We start from the raw sequence: 22960 nt of genomic DNA, 5'->3' as shown, positions 1-22960 counted from the left end.
TGCCCTCTAGTGCAGACCCACACAAGCACACACACAGGGAAATAAGGAAAAGAAAGAAATGGGCCAGTATTTATCCCTCAACCCACATCACGAAAAAACAAATTATCTGGTCATTATCACAGTGCTGTTTGTGGGAGCTTGCTGTGCACAAATCTGCTACATTTCGTACATTACAGTGACTACACTTCAAAAAATGCTTCATTGGCTTGGGATGCCCTATGGTCACGTAAGACGCTATATAAATGCAAGCTTTTTGCTTCTCTGCCTCTCTCTCCTTTAAGTCGCTCCTTAAAACACGCCCCTTTGTCCAAGCTTTTGTTCACCTCTCCGACTGTCTCCTTCTCTGGCTCGATGTCCACTTTTGTCTGATAATCGCTCCCGTGAAGCGCCTTGAAACATTTCACTACGTTAAAGGCGCTGTATAAATGCTAGGTTTGAGGGCCTGGTCTTCCTCAATTCTGAGAGACTGCCTATGATGATGGGGTACAAATGCCAATTGTTGTCGCCATTGGAAAGCCTCTAGGAGAAGGTGCACTGCGATTATCAGTTGGAGACTGGTGTGAGAGGCAGGTGATCCAAACCGGGGGAAACCAGTCTAAAAATCACAGAGGCTGAGGGGGTGGAGGCGGTGAGAGGATGAAGGGGCGAGGGGGCGAGAGGGTGAGGGATGTGAGGAGTTGAGGGGGCGAGAGGAGAGGGGGCGAGGGGCGAGAGGGTGAGAGGTTGAGGCGATGAGGGGTGAGAGGGTGAGGATTGAGAGGGTGAAGGGGGTGGGAGGGTGAGGGATGAGCGGTGAGGGGGTGAGGGGTGAGAGGGTGAGTGGTGAGTAGGTGAGGGGAGAGGGTGAAGGGGATGAGGGGTGAGAGGGTGTGAGGGTGAGGGGATGAGAAAGCAAGGGGGTGAGGTTGTGAGCGATGTGGGCTGAGGGATGTGGGGCGAGGGGGTGGGGTGTGAAGAATGTGGGGTGAGCAGGTGAGGGATGAGGAGTGAGGGGGCGAGAGGGTGAATGGTGAGGGCTGAGGGTATGAGGGTGAGGGGGCGAGAGAGGTGAGTGGGTAGTGGGAGAAGGGGTGAAAGGGTGATGGTGTGAAGATGAAGGTGTGAGAGGGTGAGGCAGTGAGGGGTGAAAGGGTGAGGGGTGCGGGGGGTAGGGGGTGAGGTGTGAGGGGAGAGGCGGGTAGAGGGTGAGGGGACCAGCGGGTGAGGGGGTAGTGGGTGAGGGGGAACTGCATCAGTAGCAGTGCATAGAGCCTATAATCAGTTAAACTTGATTACCACAAATTAGGTTGCAACAAAGCTACCATTGAGACAGTCTGTGTCCTACTCCTGGCTAAATTATGATAGATTACAGGCCTTCACGAGAACAACATCATTATAACAATCACCCATTTATAACAACAATACGGCCTCTTTTTGTTGCTCTCCTGCTGTCGGAGGTGTAAGACACTTCAGAAAATGCCAGAAACACTCAGCGGGTCAGGCAGCATCTATGGATTTCAGCTCGATGACCTCCTTGCCTCCCATTCCCTTCTCTCTATTTCTCTCCCCTTTCCCATTCTTCCTGACTCCTTGCTCTTCCCAACACCCTCGTTCAATCCTCTCTAACTCATTTTTCATTGTCATTGGCCTGTCGGGTAACTGTGAGAATTTAAATTGGTGGCGTTGAGTTGGAGCGTGTGAACTGATGATGGGGGAGAGTGCAGTAGACACAGTGGGGCGGAAGTTCAGGGTCTCGGAAAGACCTGTTACTGTCTGTTTGCAGCGGCCATGCGGCGGAATCCTGTGGCGCCGCTTTGTGGTCAACTGGCTGACCCGACCCAAATGCAACCGCATCATAAAAGCGTGCAGCGCCGCAATCACTCACCTCCATTTTATCCCGACTCAAATTCAGCAAAAAAAACCAATGGCCCGCCACGCGGTGCCCCCGACAGCTTTTTCTGTTGGTGAACCTTGCCTCCTCTCTCTCATAAGAACATAAGAAATAGGAACAGGAGTAGGTCACACGGCCCCTTGAGCCTGCTCCGCCAGTCAATAAGATCACGGCTGATCTCTCGGCCCTGGCGTTGCGGCAGAAATTAAAGGGGAGGGCCGCATGCCGTGGCCATCATATAATTTCTTTTGCCGGCCGACTTCCATGTCGGTCGGACTATTGTGCCTCGGCTTCGGCCGGGCCACCAACAGGCAACCTGGCAACCCCTCTTAGGTGCCAGGCCGCTGGCCCAGCCGAAACCCTCCCTGGTGGCCCAGTGACCCCCTAACCCCCTATAACGGAGAGGAGAGAACGCAGTGGCACATAAATGCTGTGACATCACCACTGCTGTGCCGCTGATTGACAGCGGGTGAGTCCCGATCCCGCCTCAACTTCCACCCCTCAGCCTCACTTACCGCCATACTTCCCCCGCCCTTTATGACCGACTTCTGCTCCAATGTAAAAAAAACTTCAAGTCCTGAAAATGGATCGGATGGCCGCCTCCATGCTCCCGGCGGTAAGAATAGGTAAGAAATCATAGGTGCGCCTGCTTTCTGACATGCCTGAATTTCGGCCCCAGTGTGGTAATAGCAAAGCATATCAAATATCAATATCTAAGTCAGATATCCAGGCTAAAACTTCCAATGTAACCGTGGAAATCTTGTAGGCTGCCTGCTGAGGGTAATGCTCAATGATGTGCCCCAGGCTCTGCTCAGGAGCTCCACAGTCTCATGATGGGGATGCTTTAACGTCCCATCTATGGAGAAGGTGGCAGCATCTACCATGGCCGTTTCTGAGGTGGTTGATAGTTGCCCACTGTTTGCGAGAAAGGTTTGATCCTTCAGGTTGTACTGTGGGGTCCTCTGTAAGGAATCCATTCAATACATTGTGCCACAGTAGCATGGGTTGTAGAATGGTAGAATGTTCCATCACAGAAACAGGCCATTTGGCCCTTTGAGTCTGTGCTGGTCATTTTTCTCCACATGAGCCACCCAGTCTAATCCCGCTCACTCTCAGAACCTTTAATATTTCTCCTTTATTCTCTGAGTCCCTTTTAAAATAATTGGTGGATGTTGATTGTGGCAAATAATTCCTCATTCTAACCAGCCTCTGAGTCATATTTCAAACCTCTGCTTTGTCTGAAAGTTGTCTCACGGGTCAGTGGGAATAATCTACCTCTACTTAGCGAATCAAAATCATGAAGACCCGTATTGAATCCTGGACCTTCTCGGTTCCAGCGAGTAACTGTGACTCAGCTCATCTCAAAGAGCAGCCAATGGGGGAGCTCAGGGGGATTTGTGATTCACACATTGGGGCAGGAAGGGGTATATGGGCTCATTAGTTTGCGTTTGTTTTCTACCAAACTCATACTCATTTGTAGGATTTGGTGGTTGTCCATTTCGATGAAGTTTCAGGTAGGTTGGAGTGTATCATCATAGGCAGTCCCTCGAAATCGAGGAAGACTTGCTTCCACTCTAAAAGTGAGTTCTCAGGTGACTGAACAGTCCAATACGGGAATTACAATCTCTGTCACAGGTGGGACACACAATGGTTGAAGGAAAGGGTGAGTGGGTAGTCTGGTTTGCCGCACGCTCCTTCTGCTGTCCGCTGTTGGTTTCTGCATGCTCTCGGCGACGAGACTCGAGGTGCTCAGCGCCCTCCCGGATGCTCTTCCTCCACTTAGGGTGATCTTGGGCCAGGGATTCCCAGGTGCTGGTGGGGATGTTGCACTTTATCAAAGAGGCTTTGAGGGTGTCCTTGAAACGTTTCCTCTGCTCACCTGGGGCTCGCTTGCCGTGTAGGAGTTCTGAGTAGACCGCTTGCTTTGGGAGCCTCGTGTTGGGTATGCAGACAATGTGGCCCACCCAACGGAGCTGGTCGAGAGTGGTCAATGCTTCGATGCTGGGGATGTTGGCCTGATCGAGATGGAGTGTATATATTGTGATACACAAGGTGTCACAAATTGTGTGGGACAGGCTCGATGGACCAAATGGTCTTTACCGTCATTGTTCGTACGTTCGTAAGTAAATATTTCCGACTGTGCTCAGTACGGGGTAGAGATTCCATGGACCACTCCCGGGCGCACTTGGAGCGCACCTTCCAAAATCATGCTCTGCTAACCCATAACCTAGTGATTGATAAGAAAGTGTAGGATTACTGGGATGGATTTGGTGCTAATTCAATCAGGAACAGACACGGATGTTTACATTATTGGCTCACTGCTTCCAACGACTCGATTTCCAAGGGATATTTGTTGGAGCTTTCCTGTTTATAAAACAATGTTATTTTTGATCTGCTATGAAGCTTTTTTGTGGCCCTGTGTTACTCTTCCATGTGTTTGCCGAACTGAGAACAGTAGAGATCTTAGCGGTAACTGGAACTGAATAAAGATTTGTGGTTTTCAAATATTTGGTTCTATTCCTTTGTGATTCAGTTGAGAGAGAGAGAGCGTGAGAAGGAGACACTGAGATTCTTCATGCCCTAGTTCTCTGGGAGAATTGTTTTATAATCTGGTCATCAGTAAACACAGACAATGAGATGGTCAGTGAGAAGGGTGTAGGGTAAGGCTGTGGTTTTGTTATTGGACCAGTGAACGAGATCTCAAATCCAACCATGGTAGTCTGAAAATTTGAATTCAGTTTTTTTTTTAAATCTGGAAATGAAAAGCTGACACAGTCCTCATCACTCCCACTGTCCCCACTTACTCCAGACAGCCACCTATAGCAGGCAAATGGCACCAACCGCTTCCCAGCACCACAGGCGTCAATTACAAAGGCGCTGCTCAAACCTTATTCAGCGCACCGAATATTTCGGGCATTTCAAGCAGCTGTTCACACCTCGTTAAAATGCAAATAGGGGAACGGTAGCACAGTGGTTATGTTACTGGACTAGTAATCCGGAGGTCTGGACCAATGATCCAGAGATGCGAGGTCAAATCCCACCATGGCAGCTGAGGAATTTAAATTCAGTTAATTAAACAAATCTGGATTATAAAGCTAGTATCAGTAATGGTGACCATGAAACTACCATAACACCCCATCTGGTTCACTAATGTGCTTTAGAGAGGGAAATCTGCTGTCCTTACCCAGTCTGGCCTATATGTGAGTACAGACCCACAGCAATGTTGTTGACTCTTAACTGCCCTCTGAAATGGCCTAGCAAGTTCTCGAAGGCAATTAAGGATGGGCAATAAATGATGGCCTTGCCAATGATGTCCACATCCCATGAATTAGGAAAAAAGAATGGCAATCCCCCCACCCTTCCACCCATCCTTGCCTGGCCCGGCCTATATGTGACTCCAGTCCCACACCAATGTGTTCATTAATAGAAAGAAAATAACAACAACATTGTATTTATATAGCACCTTTAACGTAGTGAAACATCCCAAAGCGCTTCACAGGAGTATTATGTGCTAAAAATTTGACACCGAGCCGCATAAGTAGAAATTAGCACAGGTGAACAAAAGCTTGGTCAAAGAGGTAGGTTTTAAGGCGCGTCTTGAAGGAGGAAAGAGAGGTAGAGAGGTTTAGGGAAGGAATTCCAGAGCTTAGGGCCTAGGCAACAGAAGGCATGGCCACCAATGGTTGAGCGATTACAATCAGGGATGCTCAGGAGGGTAGACATCTTGGGGGCGGGTGGGAGGGGGGGTTGGTTTGTGGGCTGGAGGAGATTACAGAGATAGGGAGGAGCGAGGTCATGGAGGGATTTGAAAACAAGGATGAGAATTTTGAAATCAAGGCATTACTTATCCGGGAGCCAATGTAGGTCAGCGAGCACAGGGGTGATGGGTGAGCGGGACTTGGTGCGAGTTAGGACACGAGCAGCTGAGTTTTGGATCATCTCCAGTTTACGTAGGGTAGAATGTGCGAGGCCAGCCAGGAGTGCGTTAGAATAGTCAAGTCTAGAGGTAACAAAGGCATGGATGAGCTGAGGCAAGGGCAGAGACGGGCGATATTACGGAGGCGGAAATAGGCGGTCTTAGTTATGCTATGGATATGTGGTCAAAAGCTATTTCAGGGTCAAATATGATGCCTAGGTTGCAAACAGTCTGGGTTAGCCTCAAATAGATGCTAGGGAGAGGGATGGAGTCAATGGCCAGGGAACAGAGTTTGTCACAGGGACCGAAAACAATGGCTTCGGTCTTCCCAATATTCAATTGGAGAAAATTTCTGTTCATCCAGAACTGGAAATGCAGTCTGACAATTTAGAGACCGTGGAGGGGTCGAGAGAAGTGGTAGTGAGGTAGAGCTGAGTGTCATCAGCGTACATGTGAAAACTGATGCTGTGTTTCTGGATGATGTCGCCAAGGGGCAACATGTAGATGAGAAATAAGAGGGGGCCAAGGATAGATCCTTGAGGGACACCAGGGATAACGATGAGAGGGTGGGAAGAGAAGCCATTGCAGGTGATTCGCTGGCTAGGATTAGATAGATAAGAATGGAACCAGGCGAGTGCTACCCAGCTAGACAACGGTGGAGAGGCGATGCAGAAGAATAGAGTGGTCAAAGGCTGCAGACATGCCAAGAAGGACGAGGAGTGATAGTTTTCCTTTGCACAGTCACAAAGGATGTCATTTGTGACTTTGATGAGAACCATTTCAGTACTGTGGCAGGCGCGGAAACCGGATTGAGGGATTCAAACATGGAACTGTGGGAAAGATGGGCACGGATTTGGGAGGTAACAACATGTTCAAGGACTTTGGAGAGCAAAGAGAGGTTGGAGATGGGGCAGTAGTTTGCAAGGACAGAGGGATCAAGGGTTGTTTTTTGAGGAGAGGGGTGATGAGAGGGAGAGGGGGACAGTACCTGAGGAAAGCGAACAATGTTAGCTAACATGGGAGCCAGAAAAGAAAGTTGGGTGGTCAGCAGTTTGGTAGGAATAGGGTCAAGGGGGCAGGAAGTGGGTCTCATGGGCAAGATGAGCTCAATCTTAGAGACAAAGAGGTCCATGAGCTCCTCACATTTATTGTTGGAGGTGAGGGTGGAGACTGGGGAGAGGGGTTTAAAAAGACGGTTTGCAGTGGAGAATAGAAGCTGGGGTTTACCTTTACATTCCAGAATGATTCTGGAATAGTGAGTGATTTTAGCAGACAAAAAAAGGACCCAATAGTGCTTTATGTGGTCCAGCCAGATCTGGCGGTGTATGGCTAAACCAGTTGTCCGCCATATACGTTCTATTCTAAGTCTCTTGGACTTAAGGGAGCGGAGATCAGGGCTGTACCAGGGGGAACGGCCATGGTGAGAGAGAGCAATTGTTTTAACAGGGACTAGGGCATCAGAGGTGGTAGTGAGGGTGTGATTGTGCAGATCGGTAGCTGCAGAGATGGCATGGTGAATAGAGGGCCAAAGGCTGGACAGTTGGGAGTTGATAAGTGCAGTTGTAAGAGAGTCAGGGCGGACAAAGAAGGAGGTGGGATTGGGTGTGGAGGGGGGGAGGGTGGAAGGGGGATGTGGGTGGAGAGCGATACGAGGAAGTGGTCAGAGATGGCCTTATCTGCGATTGACACGGTAGAAGTAGCGAGGCCACGAGAGATGGCAAGGTCGAGGGGCTCGCCGTGAATATGGCTTGGGGGAGGTTTACATGGAGGGAGAGATTAAGGGAGGACAGGAGGCTAGTGAACTCAGAGGAGAGAGAGCATGGTGAATTGAGATGGAGGCCGAAATCATCGAGGATGAGAAGTCGCTTAGTGCAGAGGCAGAGGGAGGAAAGCAGTGAAGAAATATCGCTAATAAATTGAAAGAGTTAAACAATGGGTGACTGGACAAGTTTTCTATACAGAGCAAGAAAGTTCTTGGTTCAATCTGTGCCGACAGGGTCAACGCCACTGAGACTGTGAAGCCCGCTGTAGTCAAATAGCCCTCTGACACTCACTGTCAAGTCTGGCGATGGAATGGTAGCCACTTGGGCAAGGTACTGAATGTAGTGCCCATAGCGAGGGGATTTGAGTACAGGGGCAGGGAGGTGTTACTACAGTTGTACAGGGCCTTGGTGAGGCCACACCTGGAGTATTGTGTACAGTTTTGGTCTCCGAAGGTTCACCAGAATGATTCCCGGGATGGTGGGACTGACATATCAAGAAAGACTGGATCAACTGGAGTTCAGAAGAATGAGAAGGGATCTCATAGAAACGTTTAAAATTCTGACGGGTTTAGACAGGTTAGATGCAGGAAAAATGTTCCGAATGTCCAGAACCAGGGGTCACAGTCTAAGGATAAGGGGTAAGCCATTTAGGACCGAGATGAGGGGAAACTTCTTCACTCAGAGAGTTGTTAACATGTGGAATTCTCTACTGCAGAAAGTTGTTGAGGCCAATTCACTAAATATATTCAAGAAGGAGTTAGATGAAGTCTTTACTACTCAGGGGATCAAGGGGTATGGCGAGAAAGCAGGAATGGGATACTGGAGTTGAATGTTCAGCTATGAACTCATTGAATGGCGGTGCAGGCTCGAAGGGCCGAATGGCCTACTCCTGCACCTATTTTCTATGTTTCTATGTTTCTATGAAACCCTACCCCAACAAGGAGACAACACCTTCCGGAATTGGGGAACTGGGGAAAGGGAAATGGAGAAGGCAGAAACCTAAATCCAGTAATGATGTGTGCAAGTCTCCTAATGGTTCTGTGTTCTATCTCCCATAGGCTTGTCATGGATGTGCATCCAGTTCCAAGTGTGACTGCAGTGGTGTGAAAGGAGAAAAGGTAGGTGCAACATTTAGCAAAGCCCGCACATGATGATCCACTCAACAGAGAAATCTGACCTATATATCAGGTGCCTTTAGATTTTCACCTTCAGTATCACCTTTGAGCAGGTACCCCAATCGGTGCTCCCACAGGTGGAACTCCTCACCAGGGTGCTGTAGGTGAGACTCGAGGTCATTGTGTTCCTGTACGCGGATAAATTCACCAATCGTGTCCTCCCAGATGTGCTGCACTCAAAGACAGTGTTGGTCTCGCTCACCCATCACCGCTGTGTTCACTGACCTACATTGACTTCCGGTTAAGCAATGCCTCAATTTCAAAATTCCCATCCTTATTTTCAAATCCCTCCATGATCTCACCCCTCCCTATCTTTGTAATCTCCTCCAGCACCGCTGCCCCCACCCGAGATCTCTGTTCTCCTCTAATTCTGGCCTCTTGGACATCTCTGATTTTAATCGCTCCACCATTGGCGGCTGTGCCTTCAGCTGCCAAGGCCCTAAGCTCTGGAATTCCCTCCTAAACCTCTCCGCCTCGCTCTCCTCCTTTAAGATGCTCCTTAAAACCTACCGCTTTGACCAAGCTTTTGGTCACCTGTCCTAATTTCTCCTTATGTGGCTCGGTGTCAAATTGTTTCTGTCTTATAATACTCCTGTGAAGCTTGGGACTTTTTACTGCATTAAAGGTGCTATATAAATACAATTTATTATTGTTGTTGTCAAGGAATTGCCACTACAAGGTTGCAGCACTTCTACGACCCACAGTCTTACTGGACCTGCCCACCCCGTCAACCCCACCCATCCCCTACCCCCCCGTCAACCGCCACCCATCCCCCCCACCACTGCTTCACTCCCCCCCCATTGCCCCACTCCCCCCATTGCCCCACTCCCCCCTCCCCCAATGCCCAACTCCCCCCCATTAACCCCCTCCCCCACTGCCCCACTCCCCCCCATTGCCCCACTCCTCCCTCATTGCCCCACTCCCCCTCCCCCCACTGCTGCACTCCCCCATTGCCCCACTCCTCCCACCATTGCCGCACTGCCCCCTCCCCATTGCCCCCTTCCCCCTCCCCCCACTGCCCACTCCCCCCACCATTGCCCCACTCCCCCCCACCCACAATTGCCCCCTCCCCCCCATTGCCCCACTTCCACCTCCCCCCATTGCCCCACTCCCTCTCCCCCCAATGTCCCACTCCCCCATTGCCTCTCTCCCCCCACTGCCCCTATTGCCCCACTCCCCCACTCCTCCCTCCACTGCCCAACGCCCCCTCCCACCACTGCCCCACTTCCCCCTCCCCCATTTCCTCCCTCCCTTCCCCCACTGCCCCACTCCCCCCTCCCCCCACTGCCCCACTCCCCCCTCCCCCCACTGCCCCACGCCCCCCTCCCACCACTGCCCCACTTCCCCCTTCCCACTGCTCCACATTTCCTCACTCCCCCCATCCCCCACTGCCCCACTCCCCCCACAATGCCCCACTCCCCCCACCCCCACTGCCCCACTCCACCCTCACTCCACTCCCCCCTCCCCCACTGCCGCACTCCCCGCACCATTGCCCCACTCCCCCCCACCATTGCCCCACTCCCCCCTCCCCCCACCATTGCCCCCCCCACTGTCCCAATCCACCCCTTCCCCCACCATTGCCCCACTCCCCCCGCGCCCCCACTGTTTGTGTGGTGTTGGAACTAACCTGAGTTCAGTGCATAGTGAGCGAGACGCCAAGCTCGACACAATAATCCCTCGTGCAGCACTGTCACTAGCCTGCGAGTGCAACCTTAAACCTCTGCTCTGACCAAGCTGTAAGATCGGGTTACCGCAAGATGGGCAACACAGAGAGCTCAGTGAAGCACCAGGCTAACATCTCAATGAAGCCTCTCGCATTGAAACTCATGAAGGTGGCGGGAAGTGAAACGTTGCGCCCTCGGGTTGTTTTATTCGGTGTAAGCACGAGGTGACATGGTCTGGAGCTGTGAGTCAGAGTGCGGAAGTGGAGGATATGATTCCTCTTCACCTAGAACCAACAGCCCTGTTTCCACATTCCTGCTCATTTGGCCGACTCCAAACATCTGGAAACGATTTATGTTGCGCAAGCAGACTGGCCCACAGTCTCTGCTTATCTGCTCTTGTCACTGAGCATTTGCAACATTCTCCTGTGACACAAAACACACAGGGTATTCGGGGATTGACTTAATGTCAGACTGACCATCAGACAGGCATACAGCAGCTTACACCAGTAATGTTCCCTCTGTGCTGTCGGCACTCTCGCATACCTTGAACCATTGCATTCCATGGTGATCTTTCCTGTTCCCAGGGTGGAAAGTACCGGCATAGAACACTCCAACACAGAGTGGGGATAAGGCCCATGTTTCACTTTTAAAGTGACACTGACTTCATAAAAATGTGCTTGTCAAAACATTTCTCATTGGATTACAACACACGGTACATTGGACGACACGCGGTACAGTGGCAAAATGTATGATTGTGCCACTTAAGCATGATCTGATAGCCAGCTCCTTTTTCAAATAGAGAGGATTGTCGACATTTTTGGCAAATGATTTGAAAAGTTTTGCTTTAGCGAGATAGAGACACAGCTTGTGATTTGCAATTGTCCCCAACTTAGTTTCAAAGCTGTAGGTGGGAGTTGCTTCATGTCCTCCTGAATGTTCCATCTTCTAACGTAAACATCTGAATTCCTTAATGGCATTAGTCTTTGGGTTCGTTAGTCCATAACTGCTATACACTCAATGAATCATAATCACTAAAGAAAGAACTTGTATTCATGTAACCTCAGGACATCACAGCTAATGATATATGTTTAAAGTGCAGATACTGTTGTAATGCAGGAAACGCGGCAGCCAATTTGCGCATAGCAAGCTCCCACAGACAACAGTGAGAGAAATGGACAGTTAACTGTTTCAGTAATGTTGTTTGAGGTATAATTATTGGCCGGGACACTAGGAAGAACTCCCCTGCTCTTCTTCGAAATAATGCCCATGGGATCATTTACATACCTGAAAGAGAGCAGACGGGACCTTAGTTTAATGTCCCATCCAAAAAATAGCTCATCTGACAGCACTCCCTCAGTACTTAACTGAAGTGTCAGCCTAGATTTTGTGCTCATGTCTCTGGAGTGGGACTTGAACCCGTGACCTTCTGATTTAGAGGCAAGGGTACTATTGAGGCTGACACTAGTAGCAAACCAGTAAAGGAACATAGGAACAGGAGGAGGCTATTCAGCCCCTCGAGCCTGTTTCATCATTCAATGAGATCATGTCTGATCTGTATCTTAACTCCATTTACCCGCCTTGGCCGCGTAACCCTTAATGACCTTTTGCCGAATAAAAATCTATCAATCTCGGTTTTGAAACTGTCAATTGATCCCAGCCTCAACAGCTTTTGGGGGCAGAGAGTTCCAGATTTCCACCCTTTGTGTGAAGAAGTCCAGTTGCTTTTAGTGGTTTCTATACAGGGACATCTAAATTTCTCTGCTCCTCCACAATTCCTAGCTTCTCATCATTTAGAAAATACTCCGGTCTATCTTAGGTCCAAAGTGGATGGCCACACATTGATTCTCTCACACACTGTACACATGGCATTAATGACTACACAGGGTGACTCTATTGATGTAGAGACTTGGGCTGGAGATCTGAAAAGTATTGCTACCTCCATCAACATGAATCTTTAGAGTTTGCATTGCTCAACATGTAGTATTTCAGCAAGTTCTTTAATTTAATTTAAATAAGATGAACAGAAGCTATATGTTATACCTTGAATCCTTCCAATTCGCCCTTTTACATACCATTTTCTAAAATGATTCCCACCTTCCTTTCAAACCAACTTTGTCTCGCTGGCTTAGTCTGAGATATAACTGCAGGAGTGTTTTGTATCTTCTTTTTATTCTGATTTAGCAGATTACATAGGATTACATGGGATATACGGCACAGAAACAGGCCATTCGGGTCAACCAGTCCATGCTGGCGTTTATGCTCCACTCGAGCTCCTCATCTAAATCTAGCAGCATAACCCTCTATTTACTTCTCTTACATATGCTTATCTAGCCTCCCCTTAAATACATCTATACTATTCACTTCAACCGCTCCCTGTGGTAGCGAGTTCCACATTCTCACCACTCTCTGCAGTAAACATAATTCTTAATATTACTGTGTGTCTTATGTCATCTTTATTGTTTTTTAAATACAAGTTGACCTCTCTGGAGTCAGGACCCAATATCATCTTGAGGTGATGTGTGGTTGGTGGACAGAGGATAATTGGAGCTGGGCATGTAGAAATATTTCAGTCCCCACTGTAAAGCAATTAATTCTGCCTTTATTTTGCTATATTACCAGTGTAAACTTCTATGTCAACACTTATGATGGAAATTGGCTATGTAAACTTGTCACGCTACACTGCAGCCTCCACTGGGAGGAGGGTATAATTACAGTGAAACCTCAACCGCAGAGTGCAAATTTGTAAAATTTACTCCCAGACTTTCGTCATCTGTTGATTTGCTCTATACTCTGCAATATCGATCATTAATGAATGAATGTCTGTATTTATTTATTTTCAGGGTGCACTAGGTTTGCCGGGTTTTGCGGGTCCCCTGGGAATGCCAGGATTCCCAGGAGTTGAAGGTCCCGGTGGCTCTGTCGGATATAAGGTAATTGCAGTCATATTATCCAGAGGTTTGTTTCCAAACAGTGTTCGGCTGTATTTTGTAACAAAACGCCTGCTTTATATTTCAGGGTGACAATGGTGAACCGGGTCTATTGGGAAAGAAAGGAATCCGGGTATGTATTATTAACATGCCGCAGCCGGGTCTTACTGATAACCCCAGGCTTCAGACCCTAAAGCCCCCACGTCAGATGGGCCATGTTCATAAAACTCTTCTGAAAAATGAAATGAAGTAAATATCAAGGCAGCACTGTGATATGATTAAAATGTCCAATATAACAGATGCCGGAAATCTGACACAAAAATAGAAAATTCAGGAAACACAGAGCTGGTCAGACAGAGTCTGGATGTGGACAATGCGTCAGAGCTGGGAGAAATTACCAATAAACAATGTTTAAAAAGGAACAAGCAGAATGGGAAAAGCTCACATATGCACACACACACGTGCAAAAACACACACACCAACACACACATGCACACACACACATATACTGACATGCATACACACACATGCACACACATACTTGCATATGCACACATGCATATGTGCCACACACACACATGCACACACACGCAAACACTCACACACACAAACATGCACGCACTCACACATGCACTCACATGCACATGCACACACACACATGCACACGCTCTCACACATGCACACACACACGCACAAACACATGCACACATGCACACACACATCCACACACAAACACGCACATACACTTATATGCAAACTCAAACACACACACAACACGGTGCCCCAATAGGGGCTTCCCCCCCTCCCCGCCATTGCCATGGCAGGATGTAAAATGTAATTTTACTCCCTCCCCTCCCTGTGCAATAACAAAACCGTGTGGCAAGAACACATGGTGAGAAATTCTGAAACAGATATTAGAGCAGTTTCTTGGCCAATGCTTCATGTTCCCCTGCTCCCACCCCCTGGTCTTTCCCTCAACCCCTTACCCCATGCCCCGGCTGAAGTTATTCCAGGGAGTTGGACTCACACTGATCTGATCATTGTTTGATCTTAACTAGAGGATTACTAATCTTAACCCCATGCTGTTCCAGTGCTGGTGAAACGGCTACAATGTGGTTATCACCTGTACTATTTCCTCTCCCACTGCCATCACTTCCATACATTTATGTGTGAAACAAGTCTTCCTCGTTTCAAGGGATTGCCTATGATGATGATATTTACCAGAAATAATGGGGGTAGAATTTCCACAGGGATTCTCCCCGGTCTCCTGCTGTAAATTTGGCGGACGTCGATTCATAGAGTCGCAGAATCTTACAGCACAGAAGGAGGCCATTCAGCCCATCGTGCCTGTGCCGGCTCTTTGAAAGAGCTCTCCAATTAGTCCCACTCCCTGCTCTTTCCCCATAGTCCAGCAAATTTCTCCTTTTCAAGTATTTATCCAATTCCCTTTGAAGTTATTATTGAATCTGCTTCAACCACTGTTTCAGGCAGCGCATTCCAGATCATAACCATCTACTATGTAAAAAACTACTCCTCATCTCCCCTCTGGTTCCTTTGCCAATTATCTGGTTGCCGACCCTCCTGTCAGTGGAAACAGTTTCTCCTTGTTTACTCTATCAAAACTGTTCATGATTTTGAGCAACTCTATCAAATCTCCTGACTGCTCTAAGGGGTTACTCTAGATGCTCTGTACTCCTGAAGTCCCTCATCCCTGGTACCATTCTAGTAAGTTTCCTCTCCAAGGAATTGGCTTCCTTCCGAAAGTGTGGTGCCCAGAATTGGGCACAATACTCCAGCTGAGACCGAACCAGGGATTTATAAATTATATAACGTTTTACAGTCCAACAGTCTTATGGCAAAGTTACAACAGAACATTGGCGAGACCAACAGTGCTTCTAGCCGACTTAGGCAATGAAGGAGAGGACGGGAGCTACAACAAAACAGGATTGTAAGAGGAAAGTGAGATATTTCCCACTGTTAGAAGCACTTTATTAATCAGATGTTTTAATTTAATATAAACAATACAGGGTCCAGCTGGGTCACCGGGATTTCCAGGAACCCCAGGACTACCTGTAAGTATTATATCTACAATTACTGAATAAATCACATTTCAAACATGAAATCATTCTTGACAGAAAGAAACCGTTTGGGAATTCTCTTCACTCAGGGGTTACCAGGACAAGATGGACCGCCAGGATCAGCAGGAATCCCAGGATGCAATGGTACAAAGGTAACCCTTGAGATCAGCATTAGTTTAATCTGCGATTGATACAAGTTTGTAGAATGTTCCAGCACAGAAACAGGTCATTCAGTCCATCCAACCCTTGCAAGTCTTTTTTCCACTCTCCTACTCGCTCGCTGTACCCTTTAATATCCCAGCCTGTATAATCCCACTCTCCCCCTCACTCTCCGCACCCTTTAATATCCCTCCCAGTCTAATCCCACTTTCCCCCCCACTCTCTGTACCTTTTACTATCCCATCCAGTTTAATCCCACTCTCTCCCTCCCTATAACATTTAATATCCCACCCAGTATAATTCCACTCTCCCCCTCACTCCCCATACCCTTTAATATCCCTCCCAGTTTAATCCCACTCTCCCCCTCTCTCTCCATACCATTTAATATCCCATCCAGTCTAACCCCACTCTCCTCTCACTCCCCATACCATTTAATATCCTACCCAGTATAATTCCACTCTCCCCTCACTCCCCATACCATTTAATATCCCACCCAGTCTAATCCCACACTCCCGCTCACTCCCCAAATCCCTTAATATCCCACCAAGTGTAATCCCACTCTCCTGTTCATATTAAACACCCTAATAAAAATAAATTGCTGGGAGAGAAGGGCCAGAATCTGATCATTTAGTGTGTGTCGGGAAGGATGGGCCATTTTAATGTAGGTGGAATGCAAAGACTGAACCTTTTTTTTGATGTAGGGTGAGAAAGGTCCACTGGGACCCCCAGGATTCCCAGGTCTACAAGGCCCCAATGTAAGTATCTGTAAATTGGATTTGATTTGTGATTTGATAGTAATGGAGGTGTGTGATCGTGCAGTTTCCGGATAATATTTTGATGCTGCTATCATGTTGCTTTTCAGGGTCATCCAGGGATTCCAGGGATGAAGGTAAAAAAGCAAATTACTATTTAAATGGAGAGAGATTACAAAATGCTGCAGTACAGAGGGACCTGGGAGTCCTTGTACATGAAACACAAAAAGTTAGTATGCAGGTACAGCAAGTAATCAGGAAGGCAAATGGAATGTTGGCCTTTATTGCAAGGGGGGTAGAGTATAAAAGCAGAGAAGTCCTGCTACAACTGTACAGGGTGTTGGTAAGACCACACCTAGAGTACTGCGTACAGTTCTGGTCTCTGTATTTAAGGAAGGATATGCTTGCATTGGAGGCAGTTCAGAATCGGTTCATGAGGTTGATTCCTGAGATGAAGGGGCTGTCATATGAAGAATGGTTGAGCATATTGGGCCTATACTCATTGGAGTTTAGAAGACTGAGAGGTGATCTTATTGAAACATATATGATTCTGAGGGGGCTTGACAGGGTAGATGCAGAGAGGCAGTTTCCCCTCATGGAGGAATCTAGAACTAGGGGACAGAGTTTCAGAAGAATGGGCTGCCCATTTAAGACAGAAATGAGGAGGAATTTCTTCTCTCAGAGGATCTTGAATCTTTGGAATTCTCTACCCCAAGGAGTTGTGGAGGCTGGGTCATTGAATATATTTAAGGTGGAGATAGTCTGATTTTTGAATGATAAGTGAGTCAAGAGTTATGGGGAGCGGGTGGGGAAGTGAAGTTGAGGCCAGGATCAGATCAGCCATGATCTTATTGAATGGCGGAACAGGTTCGAGGGGCCAAATGGCCTACTCCTGCTCCAATGTCTTATGTTCTTATGTTCTTATGTGATAATGACCAGGTAATTGTTTTTTGTTATGGTGATTTGAGGGATAAATATTGGCGAGGACACAGCAGATAACTCCCCTGCTTTGAAATAGTGTTGTGGGATATTTAACATCCACCTGAGAGCACAGACAGGGCTTCGGTTTAATATCTCATCCGAAAGATGGCACAGCAGTCCCTCAGCACTGCACTGTCAGCCTAGATTTATGTGCTCAAGTCCTTGGAGTGGTACTTGAACCCACAACCTTCTGTCTCAGAGGCGAGTGTGCTACCCACTGAGCCACGGCTGACACTATATTGGTCTATGGTGGTGTTTGTGTCCACACGAGCCTCCTCCCACCCCTCTTCATCTCACCCTATCAACATATCCTTCTATTCCTTTCTCCCTTATATACTTATCTAGCCACCCCTTAAATTAATCAATTTACAGCCCTTCCTGCCTAATGTTGTGGCGGGAATATTCTGAAAGGACCACAGATACAGGATAAACTCTTGTTCCCGTTACTTCCCAAATGTCCCAGGTTGCCGATACTATCAGATCTCAGTGTTCTGATTTAGGTTTATCCCCTAATGAGGCAACAGTGCTAAAAGCAACCTTTCTCAAATCTCCAGGTTCACACAAACTCGGGTAAGACAAATATAGGAACAGGAGGCCATTCAGCCCCTTGAAGCTGTTCCGCCATTGAATGAGATTATGGCTGATCTGTGACCTAACTCCATTTGGGCCTTTACCCCATAATTCCTTAATACTACCAATCTCAGATTTAAAATTGACCCCCAGCCTCATAATCAGCATCAAACCAGCAAATAAGGAACAGAAGCATAAATGGGACTAATTGCTTGGGCTTCATTGGGTAGGCCGCTGATCTCGGGGGCGGGGGAGCTTGTGGTGGTCCATGAGCTGTTATTTAGACATCTTTAGGATTGAGGCTCAATAAAAACTATACAGAGCAGAAGCCACTGGAGCGGAACAGTTTGATATTGTGTGTAACAGAGGGTGCGATTACAACCCGAAAAATATCACCCACCATCATCATTACCCATTTAGCGCCCATGTAAGAGCTGAAATGCAGGCTATCGCCATATTTGCTAAAAAGTGGAAACCAGTGCCTGATTATAGCCCATTTATCGTCGGCCCAACTTTCAGCACATATGAATGAGCTGCATCGCCTGGCCTATTTAAAAAAATATATATGACATCATCCTCGTGCAAGGCCAAGAATAGTGTTTATAATGGAAACTTGCGCCCGATTATGGCCCAGATTATCGCTGAGCGCTACTTTCGGCATTTCGCCCACAATTCGCCCAAATGATCGCTGGCCCAAAAATAGGCTGAAGAAAAGATGCACTCACCTGACCTTAACTCGGCACTACCAGGAGGATCTGTAGTAAAAGGCTGTCAGGAGAATCAATTTGTGAGTGATTTTAAGGTCCTTTTTGACTTTTGCCAATCATCTAATCACTTTGTATTGTTGAGGACAAATTAAGGGCATTTATAGCAATCTATAGTGATGCAATTTATAGCCCTGAAATGTTTTCCTCTTCAAGTATTTATCCAATTCCCTTTTGAAAGTTACTATTGAATCTGCTTCCACCGCCCTTTCAGGCAGCACATTCCCGATTACAACAACTCGTTGTGTAAAGAAAATTCTCATCTCCCCTCTGGTTCTTTCGCTAATTATCTTAAATCTGTGTCCTCTGGTTACTGACCCTTCTGAAAAGTTTCTTTATTTACTCTATCAAAACCCTTTGTAATTTTGAACACCTCTATTAAATCTCCCCTCAACATTCTCTGCTCTAAGGGGAACAATCCCAGCTTCTCCAGTCTCTCCACATAACTGAAGTCCCTGGTACCATTCTGGTCAATCTCCTCCCTACCCTCTCCTCGAAGGCCTTGTCCTTCATAGAAATGTACAGAACCATAGGAGGCCATTCGGCACATCGTGTTCGTGCTGGCCGACAAAGAACTATTCAACCTAATCCCACTTTAGGAAACATTTTGAAGAAAGATGTAAAGTAAAGATTTGTATTCCACTGCTGGTAAATTAATACTGTGCTGATTTTGTTTAAAAACAGGGAGACCCAGGTGAAGTAATTGATATTTCAGTATCGAAGGGGGATCGAGGATATCCAGGACCACCAGGAAAACTGGTGAGTTTTTGTCTCTGAGGCTCTCTGGGAACGCTCGCTCTACAAGCCAGCCAAATGATTTCAGTATCTCCCCCATTCCGTCGGTTCTAAGCCATTCCATCTTTTCCGCAGGGAATACCAGGGATATCCGGACCGATTGGACCCCTGGGTCCACGAGGCTACCCTGGTCCTTCAGTAAGTCCCTTTATCCTTTATTCTTTATCTCTTGCTCAAAAAGGTTTCTAGTTAAAATCCCATTTTTAGTTTCGAGTGAACGTAACTTGGAATGAATCAGGCGTGGAGGGGCTGGAACTGGTGACACAGGGAGACAGAGTAGATAGCAAGTAACCCAGGGCTCTGATTCCAAATCCTGAAATGGTGAACTGCACGTCCGGTTCTCTATCGGGGTCCGATTCGGAGACAGGACGCTGCCAGTGGGGACCCTCACCATCCTGGGGTACGTATTGGAAATGTACCTTGGAATGTCAATCATGCCCGGATTTCACATTTGTGCTCCCAGCAAACACTGCTGCTCGCCATCAACGGGGAATCCAAACATTGCCTCTCGAGCAAGGAATCCCATTGGACATCAGCCCTTTGTTCCAACTTCTGAACACATGTCCCTGGGACCCTGTGCATTCCAATGACAGAATGAGTCCAGATGGGCAACTGCGTTCCTGCATTTCCAGGAAACATGCGGAGAGCTTTTCACTGGGGAATGGGCGGATGATGCTTCATCTGGACGCAGAAAATGTTTCTCTTAAATCAGATCTGCTGAGATTGCTTTTTGAAGCGCCATTGCTCCCTATTTCCCCTTTTGGTCTTCAGTTGCCGTGCACCGTTGCCCAGCCACGAGGTACCGAGGGTAATCTGCTGCCAGCTCTCTGCCTGAGCCACGGGAGAACGGGTTGTTGGGAGATACACAGCAGGAGCCCCTTCTTCCCAATTCCCATAAAATTAGCCCTCATGCTCCAGCAACAAGGCAGAGGAAATGGTAACACTTTCCTTCGCTCCACCATTAGTGGCCGTGCCTTCAGTTGCCAGGGCCCTAAGCTCTGGAATCTCCTCCCTAAACCTCTCTCCCCTCCTTTAAAACACCCCTTAAAACCTACCTCTTTGACCAAGCTGCCCTAATATCTCCTTATGTGACCCGGTGTCAATTTTTGTCTGATTACACTCCTGTGAAACAGCTTGGGATGTTTTACTTTGTTAGAGGCGCTATATAAATATAAGTTGTTGCTGTTAATAATCTTCTTTTATTTTGTTGTTCTAGGGTCCTCCAGGTATCCCTGGCCTTCCAGGACCAAAGGTAAATTATTCCAGTCAGACACAGGATTGATATTACCTGTACTAAACCTCACGTTTGAGCAGCTCAGGTCATTCCTTTCTTTCTTTTGTCAACAGGGAAATATGGGGGTGCAGTTTTATGGACCAAAGGGTGATAAGGTGAGAAGTCATAAACCCCAAATGTATTTAGATTCTCTTTACAAACAAGCTGATTTCTCCAATTAAACACAAATTAATATGCATCAATCAATCTAGATACTATTAAAAATCACGTGCATGCCAGTACTTCCTGTTCAACTTCCTGTTATAATTATTTTTGGTCACACTCTTATGTCAACATTTAACATTGAATCTGTTGTAAGTGGAGTTAAGAAGCAGATCAGCCATGATCTCCTTGAATGGAGGAACAGGCTCGAGGGGTTGAATGGCCTCCTTCTGTTCCTATGTAAACAATTGTATGTAACGATCTAGCTGCAGCATCTGGCCAGTGGATGCTGCCATGGAGCAGGTTTCTGAAGTCTCTAACAGAATCATAGAATGGTTACAGCACAGAAAGAGGCCATTCGGCCCATCGAGCCTGTGCCAGAAAGTTTCTCCCAACTCTGCCACCATTCCTTTTCTTTTAATTCATTCTCGGGATGTGGGCATCGCTGGCAAGGCCCACATTTATTGCCTGTCTCCCAGTTGCCCTTGAGAAGGAAGTGGTGAGCTTTCTGCTTCAACCTGAATATGAAAGGAACATATTCATCAACCGACTGTGGGCAACACCTGGACAATTTACTCTCCCTGGGGTGTTGCACATGGGTAGTCAAGAACAAGCGGGGTTAAAGGGTGGGAGGTAATTGGGCCAGAGGTGCAGACATGTCTCATTCCCCACATTACAGTCATAGATTCTGTCCATATTCTTCTATTATCATTATAAATTCTTATGCCAACATTTATAATGGGAAATGCCTATGTAAACATGTCATGCTTTAATTATGTTCTTCTGTGGGGCAGCGCCCTCACTGGAGGGAGATGCAATTAGAGCACCCTTTGGAAACTTGGGAGCATGTCCTCCAAGCAAGTTAATGTCTGTTAGCGTTAGTGTTTTCTCAGAAGAATCACTCAACACTCAGAGTCGGTTCCAATGCTGATGCAGCTTTTATTACGCTCAGCGGGGAGGAAACACTCAGGACCGTATCCAGGTTTCTCTCCACAGAACAAAGGGTTACATGCACTTTTATATGTTTCACAACAGTTACAAAACAGTTTACTACAGCTACACAGCCCATCATGGCTGGACACAAGCCAATCACAACGATTATAAATTATATATAGGTTTTTTTAACCCAATAGAATTCCCCTAGTATCCAGGGAACCATATGTTCGGTTATTGTCAGCTTGGGCTGATCGATGACTTTATAGGTTCTCTCCCTAGTTCTTTCATCTGGGAGAAATAATTGGTTTATAACCTTGTTTACAGGAGATGGTTTCCCTCTTATCTTTCTTCCTGGGGAATTAATTGGTTTATGACCTTGTTCACAGGAGATGGTTTCCTTCTTATCTCTGTCTTCCCGCATCCCAGGCATTCCTACAGTGGGCCTCACAGGGTTATTGCTTGGTCATTGAACGTTCAACAGTTCACAGCTTGACTACCTGATTTCCCATCATGCCTGGGCAGCCATTTTATGTGTGTGTCCATTTTAAGCTTATGTGAGTTTTGATATATCTAGCAGGTGCCTAATGCCTAGTATTCTGGTATATTCTAAAGGTGCCTACCTCCTACAACAACTCCCTCTTTCGGTAAAGGGACTAGTCCTAGTCCCCTTTTAACCGACCGTTCTGCCTTTATTAGATTTTGTGCACGGCCCGGTACTCCCTGCCTCAACGTGCTGGCCAGTCACGCGGTTTCAGGAGTCCCGGTTGCTTAAATCGAATTGACAAAGGCCAAATCCTCCTGCCCCCTTATAAAACAGGCTTGTTTAGTATCCGGGGAACGGTGATTTGTCCGTCTTCGTTGTGCGTGGTGTCTGCATGCCTGGCAGGCCATTACGCCCCATGTTATTGCTAAGATCAATTGTATCCCGACCAGTATATGTGAAATTATTCGAATCCATGGGTGGATGTTCACATTTATTCCCCAGTCCCAGACCTTTCTCCACCAACTCTGACTTTGTAAGTCTACCTCGGTATCTTCTTCCAGTACTTTGATTTTAGTTTGCAGTTGGTGATATAGTTTTACAGATTGACCCACTCTGAGCCTCAACTCTTGTAATACTTCGGTTAGATGTGGGATAGGGACCTGCTCTGGCTCGTCATAATCCTGTAAATGAT

General features: G+C 47.2%; 1 protein-coding gene across 1 annotated transcript in view; it reads left to right on the top strand.

Annotated features, from left to right (window-relative positions):
- The window catches only part of LOC139274984 (collagen alpha-5(IV) chain-like), a 269200-nt gene that overhangs the window by 107032 nt on the left and 139208 nt on the right, over nt 1-22960 (top strand). The window contains exons 2-12 of the mRNA XM_070891801.1: nt 8608-8667; nt 13229-13318; nt 13404-13448; nt 15343-15387; nt 15483-15545; nt 16254-16307; nt 16415-16441; nt 19304-19378; nt 19490-19552; nt 20631-20666; nt 20762-20803. Of these exons, the coding sequence (XP_070747902.1) occupies nt 8608-8667; nt 13229-13318; nt 13404-13448; nt 15343-15387; nt 15483-15545; nt 16254-16307; nt 16415-16441; nt 19304-19378; nt 19490-19552; nt 20631-20666; nt 20762-20803 (600 nt within the window). The remainder of the gene's footprint in view (nt 1-8607; nt 8668-13228; nt 13319-13403; nt 13449-15342; nt 15388-15482; nt 15546-16253; nt 16308-16414; nt 16442-19303; nt 19379-19489; nt 19553-20630; nt 20667-20761; nt 20804-22960) is intronic.

Source organism: Pristiophorus japonicus, chromosome 10, assembly GCF_044704955.1.
Source record: "Pristiophorus japonicus isolate sPriJap1 chromosome 10, sPriJap1.hap1, whole genome shotgun sequence".
Taxonomy (NCBI): domain Eukaryota; kingdom Metazoa; phylum Chordata; class Chondrichthyes; family Pristiophoridae; genus Pristiophorus; species Pristiophorus japonicus.
Note: the sequence above shows the minus strand (reverse complement) of the source record. Positions and strands in the feature narration are given on the sequence as shown.